Here is a 26478-nt window from a genome sequence, read left to right as displayed (position 1 = left end):
AGCTGTTTTAGAATAACATAACGAAGCGCGTAAGCGCCGCGTCGTAGTCTGACTGATAAACATTATTACTGAACCCATAGAAATATAAACAAAATTTGTACTTAGTGCTAAAATCTCTATAAAATGTCAGATGTGCATATGTCTGATGACCATTTTTGACCGCAAAATTGCATTATTTTTTACTTTTTTTATTGGATTTCCGGAGACGCTGGTCTTGCCTTCACAAAAATTTCACCATTTTTGGCACTTTTGCACTTTTTTTCGATACGGCTAGACCTCCCTTTGCCAAAAACTAATAATAAAACAGCACGTCTTTCTCCTTATCAGTAAGAATCGAAAGTTTTTTGAATTATTCAAATTGGTTGATCCGTGTTCGCGAAATAGTCGACGAAAAATTGTACCCGCACATACATACACACATATATTTTTTAAGGTATGCCAAAATGTTCAAAAACCTCTAAAACGTAAAGATATATTAAAACTTTCATTTTCGATTTTTTGCGATTACTATAATTTAACCTACGGGAAGTTAAAAATATGTAAGTTTGTATCTTTTAAGATAAAATCACGACAATAGTCTAACTAGAACCAATTTTCATCCTGTATTTTGAATTCATGTCCTAAACAATTTAAAAATGGATAGCAGTGACATTACATGAATATTTGATAAGCAACACGATGTCGATTTACCACGAGCCAAGATTGAAAAATATTCTACCATTGTTTCCGCTGTCGAATTGCTTTAATGCGATCCAACATTATCAAGTCGAATGATATTTAAATCAAAACTATTAATAACAATACGGACAAACTGCATTTGTTAATGTCGATCGAATTACATACTATGAATAATTGAATAATCTCTACTGATTTAACATTGCATTATTAATGAAAATGGAAAAACGGACTTATTTTACTATCATAGGATTTGATATTTTAATTAACGACAAGGTTTCAACACATTAAATGTAGCACAAATGTTAGTGATACATACATGATTTTAAATTATCGCCATTAAAAGAGAGAATACGTAAAAAGCATTAAAAGAAAGAACACGTAAAAGGCGTTTTAAACAATTTGAAATGATTCTTCAAGCTAATAGAGCGAGCGTTGTATGGATTCGAGTATGCATAATATGGGTACCGCCAAATCTACAGATTATTTTACCAAATAAATAGAAAACCCATATTGCCAGCTTCGGTGTTAGTCGAATTTCCCTGTACCTGCCTTTTTACTTTACCCATGCCTCCATGCGTCGTAGCGCTCGACGCAGCCAGTATAAAACTAATAATGTTTTACTTTTATTCGTATTCATATCATATAATATAACATATTGCTTAGGTTTACTTATATATAAATGTTTTATTTAAAGAAAAGCGCTGAATATGTCGGTCGGTGCAGGTAATAGCATAGGTAAAGTAAAAAGGCAGATACATGGAAATTCGACCAACACCGAAGCGGGCAATATGGGTTTTCTCTTTATTTCGCATCTCAGGTTAAAGAATCTGAAGAAAGTTTTGCGGTCCTCATATTAAGCATACTCGATGCCCTACAGGGCCTGCACTATAATGTGAAATATTTTTATGTACGTATACATAGTTTTTTAAATGATTTAATTAAATTGCATATATATATATATATATATATATATATATATATATATATAAGATAATGTTTATGTTATTTTTTTTAAAATTTGTTTACCGGCGAGTTTCTATCAATAAAAAAAATGTTATTTATTACTTATAGTAATTTATAATATCTAATTATTACCCTAAACAAAATGAATGTATTGCGCATAATTTTTTTTTATATTATTCCGTAATAGGTTATTTGATTACTGTTGCAATTAGGTCAAGATTTCACAAAAGTGAGAGATAAAGTCCAATATAATATTAGCAGTAATTTTTGATTGTTTTGATTTGTATTGTTTAGTGGCATTAAATATAAGCAGTATTTACGTCATATATTAATACTTTACCATAACTATAGTAGTAAATTGCAAATTCCCTTACCAAAAATATTTTTTTTAAAAAAACGCTTTGAATTTTTTTCAAAATCTTGCAAAATTAGTTTTTTGAGAATTTTAAAATTGAATCTTATATTAAAAAAATCGCATTTTCTTTACATTTTAAATTTTTTTGAAAATTTTCAACTTTTTTTTTCAGAATAATCGCGCTGCGTACCTATTTTAGAGGGGTAACAACATCGAAGATGAACATTGATACGGACCCCATAAAAATATAAACAAAATTTGTACTTATTATTAAAATGCCTATAAAATATCTGATAATTCGATGTGCATGTATCTAATGATCCATTTTTTACCCGTAAATAGCGTTTTTTTTACTTGACCGCTGGACCTGTCTGTCCAAAAATTTAATCAGTTCTTTGTTTCGCCAATATAAATAAAATGCTTTTCGAATCATTCATTCATTACCATTTTTGACATATTTTGCTTAGTCTTCGTAACGACTGCACCAAAAATTAATTAGCACGTCTCCCCATCAACACGAATCGAATGTTTTTTTATTTTTTAAATTAGTTGATCCCTGTTCTCGATGTCATCGACGAAAATTTCTATCCGCACATACACACATACATCAAAATTTTTCTAATTGTAAGGTATGCCAAAATGCTCAAAAACCTTTACCTCAGCTATAACTCTACGAGAAGTTAAAAAGTGAAAATGCTGTTCGAGTCTAAAGAAATAAATTGATGTAAATGGAGAAAACATACCTAATGCTCTACAACTGAAAATTCGATCTGTGAAATAATTATGTAAAGAAGTACCATGTTCTAGACGCTACTAAATGCGTAAGTTGAAACAAACCCGGGCATAATAAGTCCCAAATAATCATTTAGTGTCTAGATTTATAAAATTTAATAAAACAATTTTCCCAAACCCAAACCGTTAGATAACATTTTTATTGTCACATCTCGAATAACATAATACATTTTCAGGATCATTTTTTTTAACTTTCCGTAGGGCAAGTTATAGTAATCGCAAAAAAATCGAAAATGAATTTTTTTTTATATATCTTCACGTTTCAAAGATTTCTGAACATTTTGGCATACCTTAGAAAAAATGGATGTATGTGTGCGTGTGTGCGGATATAAATTTTCGATTTCGGGAACCCGGATCAACCGATTAGAATAATTCAGAAAAACATTCGATTCGTATTGAAAAGGAGACGTGCTAATTAATTTTTGGCGAAGGCACGTCTAGCCGTTCCGAAGATACGGGCAAAAAGTGCCAAAAACAGTAACTCAGTTTTCAAGAGAACGGTGCGTCCGATTTTAATAATTCAAAAAGCATTTTACTTGTATTGACAAGACGAAGAACTGATTAAATTTTTGGGAAGGCATGTCCAGCGGTGATGGACTCTCAATAAAAATAAATTAAAAAAATGTCATTTGGCGGTCAAAAATGTTTATTAGACTTATGCACATCAAATTATCAGATATTTTATGGAGATTTTCATTATGTGTACACGTTTTGTGTAATTTTTCTTGGGTTCCATACCAAGAGTTTTAATTACAGTACGGGCATGCACCCCACTAGTTTTCAAAAATTTCCCAGCGACAACGGCTAAAGCAGAACTATTTGTAAGACAAATAAATGATAATATCCCTTCAAACAAAATAACGGATTAGTATTCGTACAAGTCCGTCGCCTAGTAAATAAATATGTTATCATCGCCCGCATTCGCGTCGTCCGGCCGGTCGCACCAAAGCGAGTCCTTGTATCAATCTGCTACATTGCACTTCCGTCCTTAATTGTGTCTGCCGAACCGTGATTGCTAAAATTCATGACGGGACATCGAACCAAGACATCGATAAACACCATTTCATAAAACACTCCCAAATATTTACGATACAGGAATTTTCGTAGAAGTCAGTCAACCTCGGATATTTATACATCGATGCTCACATAGAATGGAAATTGTCATTTTCAAGTCAAGTACACCTATTCCCCCGTTTTACACGTTTTCGATCTTACGCGGTAATAATTCTCGACTTAAGCGCAAAAATGATTTTTTTAACGAAATTTATTAAGTTTGCATTTACACGAAATTATAAACACTAAACTATAATTTGCTTATATCTGTGATAATATTTTGATTGTTTTACTATCAAAATACTTAATAATATTGTTGTTAAAAATTCTTAACTATACTGATTTTTGAGATATCGGTGGTGGACATTTTACGCCAGAGTTACGAATTCTTAGTACAAAGTATATATCTATGATGGAAATATAAATAAGATGGGAACTCGCCGTTTATGATCAAAACTAAATTGTGTGTATGTATAAACTAGTTTTTTTGAAATACCAAAACAAAGAGCATCATTATTTTTAAAATTTGTTCTTAATAAGTGTTTATATATAATTGATAGCGTGAAATTCAAGGTGAGCAAATAACAGAACATTTTTTTACAAAATGTATAATTTATGGATTTAAATAAATTTTATAATTTATAAAGATAGAAATAAAAAGCTAGAGAGTAAAAGAAAAGTTATATCTTCATAAACCAAAATTGAAATTTTGAACCGTCTCCGTAACAATGAAATGATAATAGATGCTGCCAAGTTTCATTCTATTAATGAAACTACAATTTATTAAACGTGTTTTATATTAGACATATTAATATTTATTTTTCCGTCAATGTGCGTGTTATTCATCATATTAAAAACTGCCAAAAAAATTTTTTTATATTGATTTTCATTTAGCACGGTTTTTCCATATAAAAGTGTAATTTTCAAGTTACACGGTTTTTTATGGAACCTATCTTCCGTGTAAAACCTGGGAAAGGTGTATAGGACATTAAAAAAGAAAAAAGACCCGTTTTTATCAATTAATATCACATAAATATTTGATAGAGAAAAGACCCGTTTTTATCAATTAATATCACATAAATATTTGACTTTTTAAAAATCCCGAACAATTATGATCAATACTTCAGTATATTGACTACCATGCTGTGGAACACTAGATTGTGCAAGAAAAATTATCTAAACCTATATTATCATCAGGATTTTTAATTCAACAAGATCAAAAGACCTGTGTTGTAATATTTCAATTGGTATTACATAGACAGAAATATTCATGTACATTAGTACAGAACTCAAAACTGTTAAAAACAACTGATTTAGCCTTTAGATTTTTTTAAGATAACAAGTTTCATCTAAAAAATATAAAGTTTCACGGTTAGTTGAAATATTTACTAGTATATCTACTAGTATAAGTATTTTTCAAATTGTCATTTATTGGTATAAAACCCATAATTTAGTGAAGTATAAGAGACAGCTATAAAAATTGATAATTTCGTATGAATTTGTTAACATGCTCATTTTTTATTCCAAAGGAAAACAGCCCTTCAGTATATCAGAAACTAAAAACCAATCGAATACGAATCGTTGCAGGCCAAAATATGCTATACACATACTACACGCACAATATTTTCCTTACACTCAATTTCTTCTCATAAATTTAAAATGAATCATGTACAAACTACACCTATTATACAAGAAAAGCTCAGGATTACTCTACCAGGACATTGTTTCCAAATCGTTCTATTCTTAGGTTTATTTTCTGAAAGCTTTCACTTTTGCATGAAAACTAATTACCTATAACGACGTCACTTTGTTATAAAACACTTACCTTCTTACGATAAAGCAATTTCGGTAAAAGTTACCCCATCTCGAATATTTAAGATAGCCTTTGTGAATTAAACAATGTAAAATCCTGCATGTCTGACATCTCTGTTTAAAAATACTCGTGTTTAGTCAAATATATAAAAACAGCAAATAAAATATTTATTTAAAAAAAAGGCTAAACTCATACGTAATTTTATATTAAAATATTCGCTTAGCAATAAATCACTACTGGTAAAGCACACAGTGTGCGATTGTATCATTAATCGTATGTTTCTCCAAACATGAGATGGTTGGTTACTTTATTTCACCAAGAAATGTGCTTTCGAGTAAATTCTGGAGAATTATTTTTTTGCAAAACCGTTTTTTTAATCGATGGCGGCTATATGTATAGGATTGTTAACGATATTGTCACATTTTTTATGTTTAGCCCGTTTCGCATGTCAAGTAAAAAAATCTAACTGTAAGAGAAAAATTAAATGTTTAATTTCATAGTGCAACATAGTTTCACAAACTGATAAAATTTTACAAAAATAAAGGTTTAAGGTTGAAAAATTTAGGGTTATATGTTAATAATAATTAGCATTGAGTTCTATATACAGATTCGTTTCGAATTCGCTGTTTTTCTTCCATATATAACAACTACGTATTTTTCCACTCTTTTCTACTACTTGGGTGTAAATGTTTGCACTAAAAGCGGCACGTACAATATATATATATATATATATATATATATATATATATATATATATATATAATATATATATAGCATATATGGAAAAAACATAAAATATGTATAAGCAATTGAATTCAGGCTTTTAATTCAAATGAAAACTAGTGGGGTGTATGGCATCGTACCTTATTATTACAAAATCAATTATTTTGTTAAAACAAGCAGTAAGTTCTTTGAATCATTTAAATCGGACGCTTAGTTCTCAAAAACTGACATTTTTTGCATATTTAGCTCAGTATCTTCGAAATGGCTGGGCCTGCCTTTGCCAAAAACTAATAACCACTTCTCCCAATCATTACTAATTGAATGTTTTTTAGATCTCGATTTCTATTTTCTGCACTCTTTGCTCTTTATCTCCGTAGCTGCTGGACCTGCCTTTGTCAAAAACTAATCAGCACATCTCCCTATTAATAGGAATCGAATGTTTTTTGAACCATTCAAATCGGTTGATCCGTGTGCCCGAAAACGTGAACGGAAAAATGCGGACACACAAAGCACACACACACACATCCATTTTTTCTGAGGTATGCCAAAATGTTCAGAAACCTTCAAAACGTTGAGAAATGCAAAATATTTCAATTTCGATTTTTGGACGATTACAATAACTTACCTCACGGGAAGTTAAAAATAGTAAAAAATAAAATTGCTGTAAATGGTACTATATCGAAGTTTAGGACACAGATTTTTTCAATTCTTCGAAATGCAAGTATGCATATAAACTGCAAGTGTGCAAAAAATATTATATGACCTCATTTAAAAATCAAAATATTATTATTCATTCACGATCATTATATATATATATATATATATATATATATATACATATACATATGTATTTATTTATATAGAAGAATTAATTTGAAAGCCCTTGTAAAATTGTATTTATAATGTGCAAATTAATATGTATTAATAACATCCATTACTCGACAACAAAGTAGAACAAAATATACGAGGTCTGTTCAAAAAGTACCCGGAATTTTCGTTTTTTCAAAAAAATATTTATTCGTCTACATTAATGTGGTCCCCTTCAAAGTAGTCCCCCCAGATATAATACACTTATGCCAGCGTTTTTTCCAATTTTCGAAGCACCCTTGATATTCACTTTTTGATATGTCCTTGAGCACTCTCAGCGATTTTCTTCAATCGAGGAAAACCGCCGTCCTTTCATGGGTCTCTTCAACTTTGGGAATAGGAAAAAGTCACACGGAGCCATATCTGGTGAATTTTTGCACTTTGCAACACTTTATTTCATTTTTTACGCAAAATTTAATACAAATTCTTTGACTTTTCAATTCTTCCATTGTAAAAATCGCCGAGCTCAGAAAAACACGTCGAACCTTAGCGACTACCACAGACAAAGTAAACAGTGAATATAGCTGAAAATTTCATCATACTTTAGGGGCATGTATACCAACACAATAAAAAAAAAATTTTGACAATCAGACACTCCAGACCCGCGAAATTTAATTATTAGTAATTCCGGGTACTTTTTGAACACACCTCGTATTTGATCCTGCATTATAATAGAAATAATAATAGTCTTGTACAAATGAGACTAGAAATAATAAAATTAATTACTTCTAACTTTTGTTATATATAACAAAAAGGCTTTAGTATTCGGTCATTGGTAATTAAAACAAATATAATTAATCTATTAAGCCAAAATCACATGGTGCGAGAGCTGTTCAATATTAGTAAAATTAAATGAGTATAGGATGAGCAAACGTATATAATTTTTTTTATTATTGAATTGTCGTAATGAATCTTCTCAGTTCTTAACAAATCAGCTGTTTGGACGTTTAGATTTTCAAAAGAAATCAAAACTGTTACGAACATTTTTTATCAAAAAGTGTTTATAATTTTATGCGCTCTATTTGATTCAAAAAGTATAATCTCTAATCGACAGTCTAAATATGTAAATACTTTAAATGTCATAATATATTATTCTTGCATGTAGTTTGATACACATATTGACTTGGAACAATAGTGTTTAAACTAACTATTTCTAGAAATTAACATTATTATTCCCTATAAATTACAATATTTTACATATAATACATATTATTGTATTTAATCTTTTTAGAAATATGACTTGATTACAAATTTTTGAAATATTGCACCCTTTCAAATGTTTTATGATTGACCTCTTGTTCTAATATACCTATGCAATTACAATGATTAGTTACCACTAATCAAATCTTTTCCTAAAAAATCTCGATGATAAACTAAGGCTTGCAGTATGTTCATATTAGTTATAAGTTTAACGCAATATACATTGTGCTTTACAAAGTCTGAAATTTCATATATCAAATGGGTTCTGAAATCGAAGATAATGGGTTTTTGGCTTTCAGGGACAAATGTCCAAAATCCGAGCTTCAATTTATATTAATGTGCTTTCGTGCTTTCCTATCACCTCCCCATTGATGTGTTTTCCTCCTTAACTTCAATATTGGCTTCATCAGCCCACGCACGCATGTTTTTTTATGTATTGGAAACTAATTAAAAACAAAAAAGACACGCGCAAGTCCAAGTTCAGAATTGATAAATCAACTGGTGATATGATAACGTTAAATTATTAATAATCTAGCGGTCGATAAAGACCTTGAACTCTAGCATAGTGTATGGGAGTTGTATTCATAGAGAGTACTGCCTAATGACTTCAATTACGAACAGGTGGAGGCGCACACATGCATGCAAATTGGAATACAAGTTATGAAATCCGACGGGCAGACAGGGAAAATACATCGGAATAAATGATGGCGCTGGTTTCATATATTGGCAACTGAAGGTCACTGATTTAAGCCATCTTACCCAAATGTGGGATGTAGTTTATAAAAAATATAATTATTAGTATCAACATTTTTAATTAGACTTTTGGCATTATTGGAACAAGGAAATAATCAAATTACAACACGTACTTGAGTAAGTTTTCAATCGTTAAACGCATTTTCAATATTTGGATTACAAACCTTCATGTGTGTTCATTGCGCTTCAAGTGTGTAAATGTGCGTAGTATGAATTTATGTAAGTCAAGATTTTCCTTTTTGTTAAACAGCATTCAAAAAATTTTGATATGATTTGATATGATTTATTTGTGAGCTGTTGTATGATTCATTAACCTATTGTTATTAGAAGGCAACCTAGTGGTTGACAAAACTCTATCTGAAAAGATTATTAGATTATTCATCCTAATACTGCTATGATATATAAGCCCCGAAATGCTATTTTCACTTTATATCATGTTTAATATCTATAATCTCAAGTGAAAATCTAAGATAACTTCGCTTGATATAAAGCTGGTCGAGATGGGTTTCGAACCAAGAACCTATGGTTGCAAAACCAATCTCTAACCACGAGGTTGTGGAAAATTTAGAATTCTTTATATTTTTGGATTTTTAAACCAGTTTGATTTAACGTGCGACCAACAAAAAATGGGTATGTATTAATTGCCCCTAAAATTATTCCCTTTTATATAGACATATTAACATAGAGCTTCCATTTTATTATACTTTGAGCACCGTGTCATTATATCAAAATTTTCAAGATTTGCCTTAAGTAAAACTCAAACTAATTAATTTTCTTAATATCATCAATGAGACTTCAGTATTTTCACAGTTTTCCTACCTTACGCGTTCCTACTAATTTACAGTTATTTGTATATTTCATAACCAGCTTATAAAATCAATACTGAATAGAAGATTTTAATTATGACCGAGCAGTGGTGAAAAGCCATATTTTTATACTGCACCTTTTTGTACTGTACAAAAGTACCTATTCAAATTTAGCTCATAGAATTATATCCAACATAAATGGCTGATCTTACAAATGGTCATCAAAAATAGATTTCGACTGAAAATATAGTAATTTGTTTTGAGGTAAAATCTGCATATGTTGAAATTTTCATTTTGCTGGAAACTACTTGCAATATATATTTATATTACATATATGCATTTGCTTGCTGTTGTGGCCGTTCCCTGTTCAATGAATATTTGAGCAGAACAACATAGAAGGCTGCCGCAGCGAAGTCAATATTAATTCAGTGATAAGACTTAGTAATGGTAAAACGTTTGTCATATGCGAACATGCATTATTTATTAGGTGAGCGCACATAGTTACACGCCCGAACCAATCCGAGAACTCGCCTTTGCTTTCAGCTGTAGCTCAAGGTGCTACATAGGATGCTTCGGAAATTCGTAAATTGCTTTGCAAATTAAGGAATTTTTCAGAAATGATGCTTTGTATTAATAGCGATACATTTCCAAAGCAGGTAAATATATCGCTTATCAAATTGATCAGGAAGAATTTCTAGTAATTCTAAAATTCGTTCAGAAATTATATCATTAACACTGAACTAGTGGTGCATGGCATCGTGCCATAAGGCAAATTGTTGGAACTTCCCGTACCAAAAACTAAAACTAAAACTAAAAAAAAATTAAAAAATTTTCAAAATTTTGAAAAATTAGATTTTTGAGAAGTATTGAATTTTTGAAAAAAAAATTGCCTTTTTTTGAATTTTGATTTTTGATTTCATTTTATATTACACAATTTTTTGCAAATTTTGAATTTTTTTAAAGCAATCACGCTGCATATAGAAGCACGTAAGCGCCGCGTCGTAATTTAATGTATACAAAAACATTGGTACGAAACCCATAGAAATGTACACTAAAGTACTTATTATAATCTCTATAACATATCTTATAATATGATGTGCATATTTCTAATGGTAATTCTAGACCGCCAAATTGCATTGTTTTTTGCTTTTTTTTATTGGATCGCCGGAAACGCTGCCCTTCCAAAAATTTCACCAGTTGTTTCGTCAATACAAGTAAAATGTTTTTTGAATTATTAAAATCGGATGCTCCGTTCTCTCAAAAACTAAAATACCATTATTGCCATTTTTGCCCCTTATCTTCGAGACGGCTTTTCCTAAGGTATGCCAAAATGTTTAGAAACCATCGAAATGTGAAGATATATAAAAAATTTCACTTTAGATTTTTTACGATTACTGTAAAACTTACCCTACGGGCAGTTAAACAGTTCCTGAACCTTAATGTTTAAATAAATAATTAAAGTTTATAAATAACAGGATCATTCAGGATCTATTTAACTTGGATTAATAGTAATTGATAAGTTTTTTATCATTGTAAAATGCTTATTAAAAATCTAAGTTTCTGAAACAGATATTTTATTTCAGAAGTATTTAAAATTAGTACCGATTTTTCTGATTTTCATGCTTTTGAAGTAGGCGTTCCACAGGCCAGCGCTCTGGGGCCCTTGTTATTATATTTCAAGAGACATTCCGGTTTTCGAAAATACAACCATTAGAACCTTTGCAGATGATATAGTAATTATTTCTACTAACAAAAATCTATTACGTGCAAGCATCAAACTGCAACATCATTTGAGTAAAATCGAAAACTGGTCTAACTATTGGTGCACAAATATGAATGAAAAATATGAATGTAAAATGAATGAAGACAACTTATAACATTTAAATTAATAAGGGGAAAATGGAGCAATAAAGGTAATTTAGATAGCAAATTGAATTGGATTACTCATATAAACAGTAAAACAAAACAGATGGCAAAAAAATTAAATCACTGTTTTGGCTAATTGGAGGTAAATCTAAATAATTATTAGAAAACAAAATACTACTATATAAAGCAATAATAAAACCGATCTGGACTTATGGCGTTCAGCTGTGGGGCTGCGCCAGTAGATCACGAATTTAATTTATCCAAAGAAAAAAGTAAAAAAATTTAAGATGTATGCGAATTGCATTTTGGTATATTAGTAACCAAATACACAACGATCTGAAAATCGACACTTTTCAGGAAGTAGTGAAAAACTAAGTGAAATTCATCACGATAAGATTATCAACCGCAATAACTCTGCATTTAATCCCATATTAAAACCATCAATTATTAGAAGATTGAAGAAAAAGCATCTCTTGGATCAAATGCATTGAAATGGAGTAGCCCACTGGGGTGACCTCCATCCTCCATCACGTCATGTAGGTAACTCCAGTGCTATTACTGTAATTCAAATAGCTTACAGATTGTTTTAATTTTTTGATTGCTATTTAATTATTGTTAAAAAAAAGTATTAATGTGTCATTGGCTTTTCTGCAAACAACCTGAAATCCCTGAATCTGTTAAAAAATAAATAAGTTTTCATGAAAGCACTTCACTAATCCTGATAATGAGATTTAACTGTATTTGCGAGTATATGTGTAATGATATTAATAATATATAGATTTATTTTTAATAATACAATTTCGATAAATACGTTTTGTAATCTTTAACAGAGGGCGGACTAAAAATCCGTTTAAATTGAATTTTGCCGTCACTGACAAGAGAATTTCCGCTCGAGATTACAGCAGTGTCAAAATAATCAAGGGTCATATAATGATGATGTAAACTTTAAAAATATATACATATACTTATTTGTGTACTTTTATAAGTTCAAGATGAATAAAAAGTTTCTATGTAATATATATAAGTATGTGTTCTGGATTTTTTTTAAATCGGTTTCAGTTAAAAAAGATAGAAGATTTATGATCCACCTTGCATTATTCATAGAGATCAAGTAGGAACACACTTATATTAAGAGTCGCCATTCTTCCCTCGCCCCTATATTAGCATAGAATATTATATGGCAAAGTGAAACAATAAAGATATAACATTAATTCATTTTCATGTTTCTAAAATGTTTATTCATTCTTCTGTCCAAAAAATGCAAATTCAACTACGGCCAAAGCAAAATTCACACGCAATCGTCGTTAATCATTTTGCATCGCGCCCAAATATAAATGCCGTATACGTTTAACCCACTTAGATAGAGTGCGATAAGCTCTTTCGTCCACGAGGTGACCGAATGAACCATTTGCCGAAGAGTCGAAAGAAATTTTAGGAAATTAGTCGACTGAACCTTTATCTAAATCGGATTATACTACAAAACTTTCGATATAATCCAAACTTATCCGCTTGACGACCTGTATGTACGAGTGCCGTCCATAGACGACATAGAGTGTGTCACTTCAAGATTTATCACTCGGAGTTCAATTATTGGGAGTTCTAATTTGTTGTTGTAATATTAAGTTTTCTAGAAGTGAAATTTTTATTTTTGAGATTATTATATTGGAAATTCCTGAAATACGTTGTGTAAAAAAAATGTGTTTGGAAAAGTACATATCTTGGTGACTTCAGTTAGATATTTATGTGCATTCGGTTCAGTAGGGAGTAAAATAATAGCTTGAATGACAGTGTACTCCTGATAACGGTATGATTGCCATAATTCCCCCGATTCTGCCGTAAAATAGAGCAATGTTATGGCAAGGCTTTGTAACGTAGCGTTCTGCTTATAAAATTGTACTAAAAACTGTCAGGCGAAGATCGAGAAGAAGACGAGGAAGTAGAAACATTTGAAAATTATGACTCAGACAAATAGATTTAGCTCCATTTTTTATAATTATCGCCTTTATTTTTACCAGCCCAAATTCACAATATTATTTTGCAATAGTTCCGAAACAAACTAAATCACAACATACCCGTGAAATAGACCTACTGGAAAAACCACGTAAAAAACGCGCTAAGCACACTACCTCAGAGTGACGTAAACGTACTTTTCAAAGTGATATATCTTTAAAAAGGTGGCTCTGAAAAAAAGTATTTATACATTTTTGTAGATGATTCTATGCTTTACAATTTGATCTCAGGTAATTTTGCGATAAAACTGACCATTTAGCTGAAAAAGTCTTTTTTTTTTTACTTTTGACCTTGTGGCAATTTTTCAAGCGCGCGCCGGAACAATGAAGACTTTTGAGTTTTCTTTTATAATTGTATTTTAAGCAATTTTACTAACAATAAGTTACAGCCCATTATGAATAATTTTAACCATGAATGCGTAAATTGACCGGGCTAATAAATATACATACTTCTGAACTAATAAGCCTTAATAATATCACTTCCAACTATTTAATCAGGATTAATAATTCAATAAAGACTATTATTTTTTCTAAAGATTATCTTTAATAATGTGATATCTATCATCATTCGTTTACCAGTTTGTTATGGAACTCAAACTACATGTACTCTAGCTTTGTTAATCGTTGCTGTACTATAAACAGTACAGCGGTAAAACTAAATTCACCAAGACAATTATTATAGTCTAAAGCAGGGCTACTTAAAGTGGGGGTCGCGACCCCCAGGGGGGTCGCGAGACTACTAAAGAGGGGTCGCAAAGATCTGATACTTTTCAATCATTATAAACAATATTTTAAAATTAGTATTATTAGGCAGACTATTTTCACGATAATTTATGGCTTCTCAAGCTATGCTATTTGGCTAATATTTTTGATAAAATCAATGATATGAATTTATCCATGCAGAGAGTCTGCTTTAATATGTTTATGTTAAAAAATAAACTTGAGGCCTCTGTTAAAATAATTCTTATATGGAAAAGCAGAGTAGAAAGTGGATCGCTCGAAATGTTTCCATTTACTGAGGAGTATATAATTAGCAACAATATTTCAAAAAAAGATACTCCTATAACAAAAATTATAGTTAATCATTTGAAGAATATGGAAGTTTACATGCATAGGTATTTTCTCAATGATATCAATACACAACAATGGATTTGCAATCCATTTTCAATTGAAATGGAAGAAATTAATTTTTTAAACTTAAAAGCACAAGAAGAATTTACCGAATTAACAAGTAATACGTGGCGGACGTAGCTCAGAGGTAGCATGTCCGACTCACATGCCGGAGATCGATGGTTCGACTCCTGGCGCTTCCAAATAATTGTTAATTTGTAGAATACGAGAAAAAAAAATAGAAGTAAATAAGAAAAAAGAAGTTTAGAAGATGAGAAGAACATATTGAGAAACAAGAAGAAGAATGAAAATTGGATGGAAGATTAGGATATAAGAAGAGATAGTATATATATGATGAATGTATAAGAAATATATATGTAAGAATTGTATAGAATATGATGAAGAATAAAATGAATAATGTATGTGGCTAAAAATGCTGTAAAGCGGAGGCCAATAAAATTTAAAAAAAAAAAAAAAAAAAAAAAACAAGTAATACGTGCGACTCAGATTTTTTCAAGTGTCTGTGCATGAGTTTTGGATTGAAATCAAATCAGAATATTCCCTACTATCGGAAATGGCAATAAACAAATTATTGCCATTTTGTGCAACATATGTATGTGAATCAGCCTCTTCTACATTAACTTACATAAAATCAAAATACCGTTCAACTTTAATATACGTTGAAAATTTATTACGATCTGCACTAACTTAAATTGAGCCTAGATTTAATTATTTGTGTAAAAATAAACAATCACATTCATCACATTGATATTGTTTGATGTTAATAATAGGTTTTCATTAAAAAAAATGTTTCAAAATTTTATTTTTTCTATTGAATATGTAGATATAGTTTTATGTTTTCTTATAAAGAATTTGTTACAAAAGTTTATTTTTTCTATTGAATAAATATATATATATATATATATATATATATATATATATATATATACTAGCCGACCCGACAGACTCCGTCCTGTCAAAAAAATTTGTAATGTGGCGGTGTTTTGTTCCTACCTTTTTTCTATTCTTTGAAAAAATTATCCTGAACAGAACCGTCACCCTGGTAATAATTCGGTGTGAATTAAAAATAATTAAATAAAACACTATAAGCGTTTAAAAGTAAGTAATTTTAATCATGTAAATCATAATTAAAAAATCAGTTCAATTTTTATTGTAGTGCTTTGTGATAAACGTTGTTTTTTTGTTTGATTACCTGGCGCATAGACAAACAAATCGGATGGTTTTCCAATACGGGAACAGACAACATACAATTTTCCATGTGAGAAACATGGGTTTTCCAAATTAATACCACAAACACTTAATGATACCATAAACGCATTGGAAACTGTAGTCGTTTAATCTCAAATGGCACATCAGTCGGAATCATTGGGATGCACGGTGCGAGAACATCTTCTGCTTTATACTATCCTTTCAATATAGTTGCTTCCATCACGTTGTTTGGTAGTTTTTTTTTATCGCTAACCTTGTGCCGTTGTAAAGGCGCGGTTGGTCGATATTTCGCAACATTATAATTGCCGATCCAACCTTTAATTGAAGATTGTGAGGTGACAATCCTAGCAAATCCTGCGAGTTGAAAAACTCCGGTAGATCGTCTTGGTTAGTTGCAGAATCAACTGATTCGCCTGTAATTTGTTCTTGAATTTTAAAATTTAATTCATTTGCATCAATGTTTTTGGCTGCCAATATAGCTCGTTAATTAATAGAAAGATATTTCTATGTTTATATAAATATATTAAAAATTAGATTATCAAAAACTGCACAAAATGTCATGACTGTTTTTTCTACAAATTTCGTTTCTTACTCGATTAAAAAAGAAAAGGGCTGTTTTTAGGGGTTTCCCGGCAATTATTCGATTTTTTCTCGCCGTAAGACCATCCTTGGACTTCAACGAACATTTTAAAAAAAGAATTGGCCAAATTGGTTCAGGCGTTGTTGAGTTATGCGCTTACCAACACATTTTGCGATCCATTTTTATATATATAAGATATATATATATATATATATATATATATATATATATATATAGTTTTATGTCAACGTTTCCAATTATATATAACATGAATGGGCACATATTCTTCAATCCTTATTTTATTTACATTGTAAAATAGTGCGATAACGGTTAATATATATTTTATTATTTGGAGGAGGGGGTCGTTTAAAATTTCCTAAGCTTGAAGGGGGTCGCCATATAAAAAAGTTTAAGAAGCCTTGGTCTAAAGAATATCTTTAGAACGTACCTATTAATCGTCATTTTTTTAATTTCTTTTTTTAATTAATCTTCATTTTCATTTTTTATTATTTTTATTGTTAACCAGTAATTTGGTGATCGTTACTCTTCAGTACCGTGGTGAAACTAAATTTCCACATTACAAATATGCACTTATGTTAAGATTCTTTTTTGAAGTTTGTGCGTTTTCTAGGTTAGATTTTCTATCTGAAATAGCTGATTGTTTTTAGTAGGGAGTACTTGATGTACTGGGAGTACAACTTTATATGAAAAACGCTACGTAACATAACATAACATAATTCTATTTTACGGCAGAATCGACCCATATGTGTGTTATAGCTTGTTAGTACTTCTTATTGTACGATAATTTAATTTAGTCATAAAAAGCATCTTGCTAATGTATAAATCACCTAAAATCTTGAAACAAAATTCTTAAAATTCCAGTCAATGAGTTTAAATACTTTATCGAAATGCTGGATTAAACAATAACTTCAGGAGGAGAACTAGAGTTCAAATCTCTAGTCAATATTTAATATCAATAAATAAACACATTGTGTACAATCAAAATAAAAGTAACATGAAATCTAAGAAAGACAGTAAAAGACCTAGGAAAGTATAGGTATTATGAAAGGGAAAAGAAAGTATTTTAAAAATATTTGAAATGCCAGATTTTGGGTTTTCTGATTATACATTTTGGGAATACTAAAAGTATCATGATCTTGAAGTAAGATAAAGACCAAAATAAAATCTGTTAAGCTAATTCACTAATGAAATATATAATGGGAATGTCATTAGAGTCAAGCTGATTCTTTTTTCGATTTATCAGATTTATCTATTTTCCTCCGGCAACATGATTAGAATTGTTCCAAAAATATTTCTAATGGAGCTGCTATGCGGCGGTGACCAGTCCGAGAAGTCGTTACCCGGTCATTTATTGATTGTCTGCGATTAGACACAAGTAGTGCATTTAGTAAGTAGTCGTACGTGCCATTTAAATATCGATGTTGGCATTTGATGATATAAAATGTCGACCATTGATAATTAGTGAACTATAGCTTTGACTACTCTTTCTATTTAAAATTTTCTTAAAAATCGATTAACAATACATACAATGAAGAACAATAGCTTATTCAAATTGTGCTAAAGAATATTACTGCAATTTCTGTTGTTTTAATATTCAGAAATTGTAGTAATGAACGAATATATAATTTGTTAAAAATTGTGAATCTATATGTTTTTAAAATTAACTATATTCAATTCCATATAAATTACAATATGTCTATAGAAAGACATTGAGTAAATAGTTTGTGATGTATAGTGGATTTTAGAAGGAAAATCCAATGGTTCTTTTATTTGTGAACTATATATCGAATTGAATAGAATGTTTTATATCACATAAATGAACTAAACTAAATTAGCTAAACATCTTATAAATTACTGTATATAAACGATTGGAAATCGTCATAACATCCTCATAAAAGAAAAATGCAACTGTACTTTTTATCACTATTTATTTATCGCCTATCAATATATTAATGTGACATTTTTAACTTCCCGTAGGGTAAGTTATAGTAATCGCAAAAAATCGAAAATGAAAATGTTTATATATATTTACGTTTCAATAGTTTCTGAACATTTTGGCATACCTTAAAATAATGGATGTATGTGTATGTGTGTGTTCGGATACAAATTTTTGTGGACGATTTTGTGCACGCGGATCAACCGGTTTCAATATTTCTAAAAGCATTCGATTCGTATTGACGGGGAGACGTGCTGATTAGTGTTTGGCAATGGCAGGTTCAACCATTTCGAAGATACGGGAAGAAAATAAAAAAATGTTAATACAGTTTTTGAGATAACAGAGCGTCCGATTTGAAAGATTTAAACAATTTTATTTGTATTGACGAAATGAAGAACTTATAAAATTTTTGAATAGGCAGGTCTAGCTGTTTCGGAGACCCAACGAAAAAAGTAAAAAAAATGTCAAATGCGGTCAAAAACAATCATTATGTACATCAATTCAATCAATTATGCCATATGTACATCAAATTATCAGATATTTTATAGACATTTTAATAATAACAAATTTTGTGCACTTTTCTCAACGCGGCGCTTATACGCTTCGATATTTCGGTTCTTCGCAGCTATCTAAATAATCTAAAAAAATAAAATAATCTAAATTTTTTTATATCTAATTTTCATGAAGTTTAAAAAAAAATTATTAATTTCAAAAAAAAAATAATTTCCGGTATGGGAAGTTCCAGCAATTTACTAATGCCAAAAGATTTACTAATTGTCCATATAGGACTGTTGTAAATATTATGTCGAAAAAAAAATTCTATTTGTTTTATCTGAAATTATACTACGCGATTTCAATAACAGTGTCACCACAATACTCTTGGGAACATGCAACGAATTCCAACGAAAGGCTTTGTTTAAGTGATTAAAATGAAGATAATCTCTTATATCTAATGCGAGAAATTTGATAACTCTCACTTTGCCATTAGATAAATTATAATAAAATTCTATGAAAAGATTCAGAATATTATCTATAGATACACCGAAAATTCAATGCCTCATATTAATAAGAAAAGAAATTAAATTTATAATTGACTGTCTTTAGTCTTTGGCTACTTATTTAATTTTTTTACTATTCTAGTTTGCAAAGAAAACTGACCTTTGATGCATTGTTCCATCTTCACATAGTTTCGTTATTGACGATATTGCATATTTATAAAAGTATGTGACATTAGAGAAAGTGCACACTACAAATTTTAAACATTTTTATAAATTGTTTATCTTTTATATTGCGTAAATTTATCGCCATGTTATTTTACGGTACCGAATAAGAAAGTAAATATGAAAATTAATAATTTATAATAACTTCTAAATCTAAATCTGAAGTTCTAGACAGATGGAACTAATGGTCATGCACCGTCGAGCTAAATCAGTCATTTGAGACATTAGATGCAAAAATTAGATTCTAAAACAACGGAATTAAATTAATTCTTCATTTTTGCAAATTTAGAAATTTAAAACAATTCAGAAGCAAAAATTTTATTGAATATTTAAGATGGTTTTTGTTTTTAAATTTACAGTTTAATTTACAATGAACTTCTTGAATTTATTCAATTTCAAAAACGCTGGACGAATTGATCTAATTATTTACTTAATAGATAAAATCTCATTTAATGAATGAAGATTGCAGTTTTATTTTTTCATTATCACATTTCAATATGGTAATGAATGTTCTATTGGATCACAATATTAATCTATATGATATAAAAAAAAATATATAATTTAAATTATTACCTCAATTCAAAATAAACTCGTTCAATTATATGAACTAGGATATATACTGCTGTAAGTTATTAATCAGCAATTGATATAATTCCTAATGATACCATAAGTTCAGTTAATAAAATATGAAGTTTAAAACCAAAATGGGGTTAGTACACCGTTTATACCTTTCTAAAATTTTCAGAAATACGCTTTACCAAATTTTGTTTTTCGGCGAGCTTTTAAGTCATTCTGAATTGCTTGACGCCAAAATGATGTGAGTCAAAATTTTAACCCTTCAATTTCTCAAGAACGCCTGCACAGATTCAACTTCATTTGATGTAACTCAATAGGACGTCGATTAGTTTTCCATTTAGCTTTGCAATCGGTCGAGCCGTTTCCTTAAAATTAGCAAAAAAGTATAAAAATTTTCGTCTACGTTTTAGCCAAAAATCCTAAACCAATCTTCAAAATTCTATAACTGTCCGAAAGATATCAGTCGGGATCCTTACTGATTAGCTTTTTGACAATTTTGGAATCTCTTTATGATGATAAAGTTCATAGTCTTAACGAACGTCCTAAAATATTATGGGCCTACAAAAATTGGTTTAATAATAAAAATTCATAAAAGTTAACGATAGTGGGTGCATTCAAATATAATCCAATAACTTCATATGATGTAGTAAACGCATTGCGTTCAAACATTACTACATCTTATAAAACACTTTATATCAATAATCAATTTGATCGGTCAGTTTCTTTAGAATTAGCAAAAAGGTACAAAAATTTTCGTTCATCCAAGTTTCGTTTTAGCCAAAAATCCTGAGCCAATTTTGAAAATTCTAGAAGTGTTTGAATGATATCATTCCTGCTGATTAGTAAAATTGGTAAAATAGACTGGGATGTTTCTTTGTAATTAATTTTTGTTTTTGACGATTCTGATGAATCTCTTTATGATGTTAAAGTTCATAGGCTTAACTAACGTACTAAAATATTATAGGCCTACGAAAACTGGTTTGATTATAAAAATTCATTGAAGTTTGCAATAATAGGTCGCATCAAAATTCAAAATTGCATTATCACAATTTTAAAAGTAGTTGAATCGATTCTCATGAAAATTAATGCATCTTACCTTAAGGCAAAATGCCACTTACATAATGTTATTTAAAATTTGAACTAACATACTATAGTAAAGACTGTATCCGGATGTAAGTGCAGGACTAAATCTGACAACGCAGGAGGTACAATTTAGACTATGACAGAAACCGATACCGAAATAGACCCACAATTATTGGAGACACATTATTATGTGCATCATCTCATTGTGCATTAATTAATGGAGCACATTAATTTTTAATTAACACCTATTTCACAAATTCGTATGACGCAAAATAAGAATTTCAACGTGCTATTACCATTAAACTTTAAAGACTGTTATACTTGACCGTCTATTTGACGAGGCAGTTAAAAAATATACAAACATGATAAAATATATTTTTTATTAGGCACATAATTTTTGAATAAGTAAGTAAGAATTTTAAAGGTATATTGAATGTATGTATTATCGAATTTCAACTTTTGAGCATATAATATTGGAGAATTCATATTAAAAATATACTGAAAACTATCACTAACTTCTAATAGACTAATCCCTAACTTCAACAATAATTACAGTAGAACCTCGATTAACCGGACTAATTGTTATCGATAGGCATTCGAATAATCGAAAATCCGGATAATCAAATGTATGAAGAATAATGTTGTGTATTAATTAAAAAGAAAACATTACATACATAGATATCAATGAAAATAATGTTTATTAAGAATTTGAAACTTTCTTATGTATGTACATATATATTTTCTTACATTACATTACGTACATATACTAATCTGCAACATTAATCATGCAAAAATTCGAATTGTAGGGTGGTCCTTAACAAGGACATTTTTGAATTTCTTCGCTCCCAAGGGCGCCAATGCTTCCAAATGAATACAAAATGAATCTCTAATAGTATTAGCTCTATAAACATTTGGATAAAGCGCACGCCAATTGAAAGTTTCTTATATTTGTTATTAACATACGTCATTAAGCAAATTCTTGCGCCATCTGTATAGTATTTGTGAACTCAAATATTATGACACATAAAAATATTTAAAAACCACATAACCTCTAATTAAATCCATGTGGGCTGTTCTATAATATTTATTCATCATATAATCAAGATAATAATTTAAATTTCAACATCACCAATTAAATAAATATTTTGCTGCAAAATTAATCTTGATTTCATGATGAATAGGATTTAATTAGAGGTTAAGTTCACAAATACTATACAGATGGCACAAGAATTACTTAATGACGTATGTTAATAATAAATATAAGAAACTTTCAATTGGCGTGCGCTCTATCTAAATGTTTATATTAAGAGCTAATACTATTAGAGATTCATTTTTTATTCATTTGAAAGCATTGTGGCCCTTGAGAGCGAAGAAATTCGAAAATGTCCTTTTTAAGGACCACCCTAATGTACATACATATAAATTGGTCGCGGTTGATAGTCCGAATAATCGCAAATCCGTATAACTGAAGTCCGGATAAATGAGGTACTACTGTACATTTAATATAGGGTAGGGCGAGGCACAAAGGTCCAATTTGCCTTTGATCAATTATATTGTGAACACCAAACCAACTATATCACAACAAATAACACAATATCAAATGAACAACTATCTGACTGTTTTTGTAATTCATCATTGTACAGAATGTGTTTATTGCTATTTTTCCAAAATTTGTCACCTAGTCCTTTTAACCCCATAGACGGGGTAAAATGAGACGGTCAGGGGGTAAACAAACCCAATGTCTTATTGTTAATTTAAAGGGATTTTATAAAAAAATAGCTGCATTATTCAACCAATGCAAAATATAAATTTCATGGGTGAATTTTTCACAGAGATATTTTCATCAGAAATATTCATGAGCAAAGTTAGAATAACTATTTTTTTAATATTGCTATTTTTAACTTAATTTACTTTTGTAATTTAGCTACTTTTTTATTTTTTACCCCTTTGCCAGGGGTAAAGGTTCAGTTGGTCTTTTTTACGCCAGCCAGTTGTAAGCATTATGGTTACAACTTTATAGAGGTTATATAAAAAAAACTGTTGAAAATAACTTAAAATTAACAGTACATCTTATGAAGCAATTAAATAACGCATACTTAAAAATTATATTATGGTTTCGTAAACTGAACAACAGTGCTCACAATCCAAAAAAACTAGCAACAAAAGAAAATACATTTGTTATAGATTTTCAAACATTGCCGTTTTTCTACCGATAGCAACGTCGTAAAAATCAAGGCTATGACTGGTTATATATCGTTTGTCCCCTACTTTCAAATATTGTTGTTAAAAACCTTAATTTTACTTGTTTTTGAGATATCGGAAGTGAAGCTTTATAAACGCGGACCTTCAAGCCCCGCTCTATTTGACATCAGTTAGGGCTGCTTTTGAAAACCAGATGAAACAAAATAATAATAATAATGTATATACATATAGAAAATAAACAAGAATAAAATAACAATTTTGTTTTAAATTTTCACACTACATAAATCTTTAGTTTAAATTTAAAACAAATTGTTATTTTATTATTGTTTATTTTCTATGTTTTTTAAATTTGTGTTATTATTTTTCCTGGTGTGATACTGTAAAACATCAAAAAATTGCTGAATGACGACACACGACGTTGTCGAAACGTATGAATAAACATTTTATATTTATTGTTTTCTTTTAATTCGACGATTGGTTGAAAATCAACATTCAAGAATATATATATATATATATATATATATATATATATATGCCTGTGTGTATGTGTGTTATTGTTCAAGTTTATCTGGAAAACTATTGTTATTTAACTTTTCTTAACTAAAAGATTCCCTTGTTCCTTTCTTCATTTTTAGGGGGTGACATCCAATATCACCCCTAGATATATAGCAGAATAATATAAATAAAAAATTAAGTTTAAAAAATTTGGTTTTCAACTTTAAAAAATCTAAAATAAAGGAAATAATATAAATATCTATATAATTGATATATCTACAAAATAGATTAATATAGATGATTAGTAAGAAGAGCTGTTCTTACAAGAAGCTTTGCAAAACTAGTTCCCAGAGGAAAAGAACAAACTGTGTTATAATTATATAGTTATAAATATAAAAATGTAATATATAAAAATAATAAAGCATTACACTCTCACAGCAATACAAAATGATTGAATTACTGTTTCTATAAATGGAATTATTTATACAATATATGCAATACGTTTTTCACGTGGCTTTACCGCGCGCAAAACAAAAATACTACACATATGCTTAATTCATCAACAAATTGAATGGATCATTTATTTACAATTCATGAAGTGCTTGATCCATATTTAGAACTTAAAAGTTTATTAGCTCAGAATTATGCATGACATCAACATTCAGAACTTATAACATTAAAAATTTGCATTGTACGACAATAGTGTTTATAAAGAATGAAATATTCAAATTATATTCAACGTTTACAGCAAATGCAAACTGAAATATAAGTAATTCATGATGATCCGACAGAAGTGAGGTTATGAGTTCACTAATATTTTTTTGGTTGTTTTTACATTTATCTTCCTAGACACTGCATTATAAATAAGAGTCATAATCAATATCAACAGCCTGTTATCAAACTTAACTGATAATCTGTGAATATTTTCATTATGGGTCTATTTAAACAAAAAGACAAAATTGTATTGATCTCACCTTTTGGAAGACATTTTGCTGTGAATTAAGGATCTCAATTCGATCACGTGCACGATAATAAAACAATATTTAATTGAGTTTTCATAACTGATAGGACATGATACATCACATTATTTAAAAAACTAGCATGTAACAATTAAAACACAAAACACACCATCACGGGTGATACGTACACAATGCTGCCATATTAATCAAACAAACAATACCAATCCTCACGGCTCTTGTGTCAGACGGAGAAACGTTTGGCGATATCTAGCGAGGAAAGGCTTAGACCAAACGAGGTTTATGTCCAAGGTAAAATAATATTTTTAATACCCGACTTACGAGCGACTAGTCCTAAGAGTTTTTCGAGATACGAGCCGCCAAAGAAGGGGCCCGTTCGCTTCGTCAGACGAGCAAAATTCGATATACGTGCGAGTGGGAGGCATAACGTAAACTTATGAGGGTGCTAATATCATTTGTAACTAGTGGTGTATGGCATCGTGCCTTAAGGCAAATTGCTGGAACTTCCCGTACCAAAAATTATTATTTTTTTAAAAAGATTAACATTGTTGAAAAAAATTTACTTCGAAAAACTTAGATTTTTGAGAAACTATAAATTTGATAAAAAATTACTTTTTTGCAGTTTTCCATTATTTTGACATATTTTAGAAATTCTGAACTTTTTTTCAAAGCAATCGGACTGCTTTAACAGCATAGAGACGAACTAAGGAAGCGCATAAGCGCCGCATCGCCGTCTAATGGATAAACATTGGTACGGAACCCATAGGATAATGTAAACAAAATTTATACTTATTGTTAAAATCTCTATAAAATATCTGATAATTTGATGTGCATATGTTTAATGATCATTTTTGACCGCCAAATGGCATTTTTTTTTACTTTTTTTACAAGATCTCCGAAACCGCTAGAGCTGCCTTCGTGAAATCAGTTGATCAGTTCTTCATCTTGTTAATACAAGTAAAATTTTTTTTGAATTATTCAAATCGGACGCTCCGTTCCGCTTAAAAACTGGGTTACCGTTTTTGGCACTTTTTGCCCCATATCTTCGGAACGGCTAGACCTGCCTTCGCCAAAAACTAATCAGCACGTCTCCTTATCAATACGAATTGGATGTTTTTTAAATTATTCAAATCGCTTCATCCGTGTTCCCAAAATCGTCGACGAAAATTT

The 26478-nt window shown here is 29.9% G+C and overlaps 1 protein-coding gene across 1 annotated transcript in view; it reads right to left on the bottom strand.

The window, feature by feature from the left end:
- LOC113378303 (serine/threonine-protein kinase 4) overlaps window positions 1-25483 on the bottom strand; it is a 44149-nt gene extending 18666 nt beyond the window's left edge. The window contains exon 1 of the mRNA XM_026618836.1: window positions 25306-25483. Within this exon, the coding sequence (XP_026474621.1) occupies window positions 25306-25319 (14 nt within the window). The 5' untranslated portion in view covers window positions 25320-25483. The remainder of the gene's footprint in view (window positions 1-25305) is intronic.
- Between the last annotated feature and the right edge of the window lie 995 nt (window positions 25484-26478).

This window comes from Ctenocephalides felis, unplaced genomic scaffold, assembly GCF_003426905.1.
Source record: "Ctenocephalides felis isolate EL2017-DRISC unplaced genomic scaffold, ASM342690v1 CF-g0.4_SCAFFOLD_01886, whole genome shotgun sequence".
Lineage (NCBI taxonomy): Eukaryota > Metazoa > Arthropoda > Insecta > Siphonaptera > Pulicidae > Ctenocephalides > Ctenocephalides felis.
This window is presented reverse-complemented; position numbering and strand designations above follow the sequence as displayed.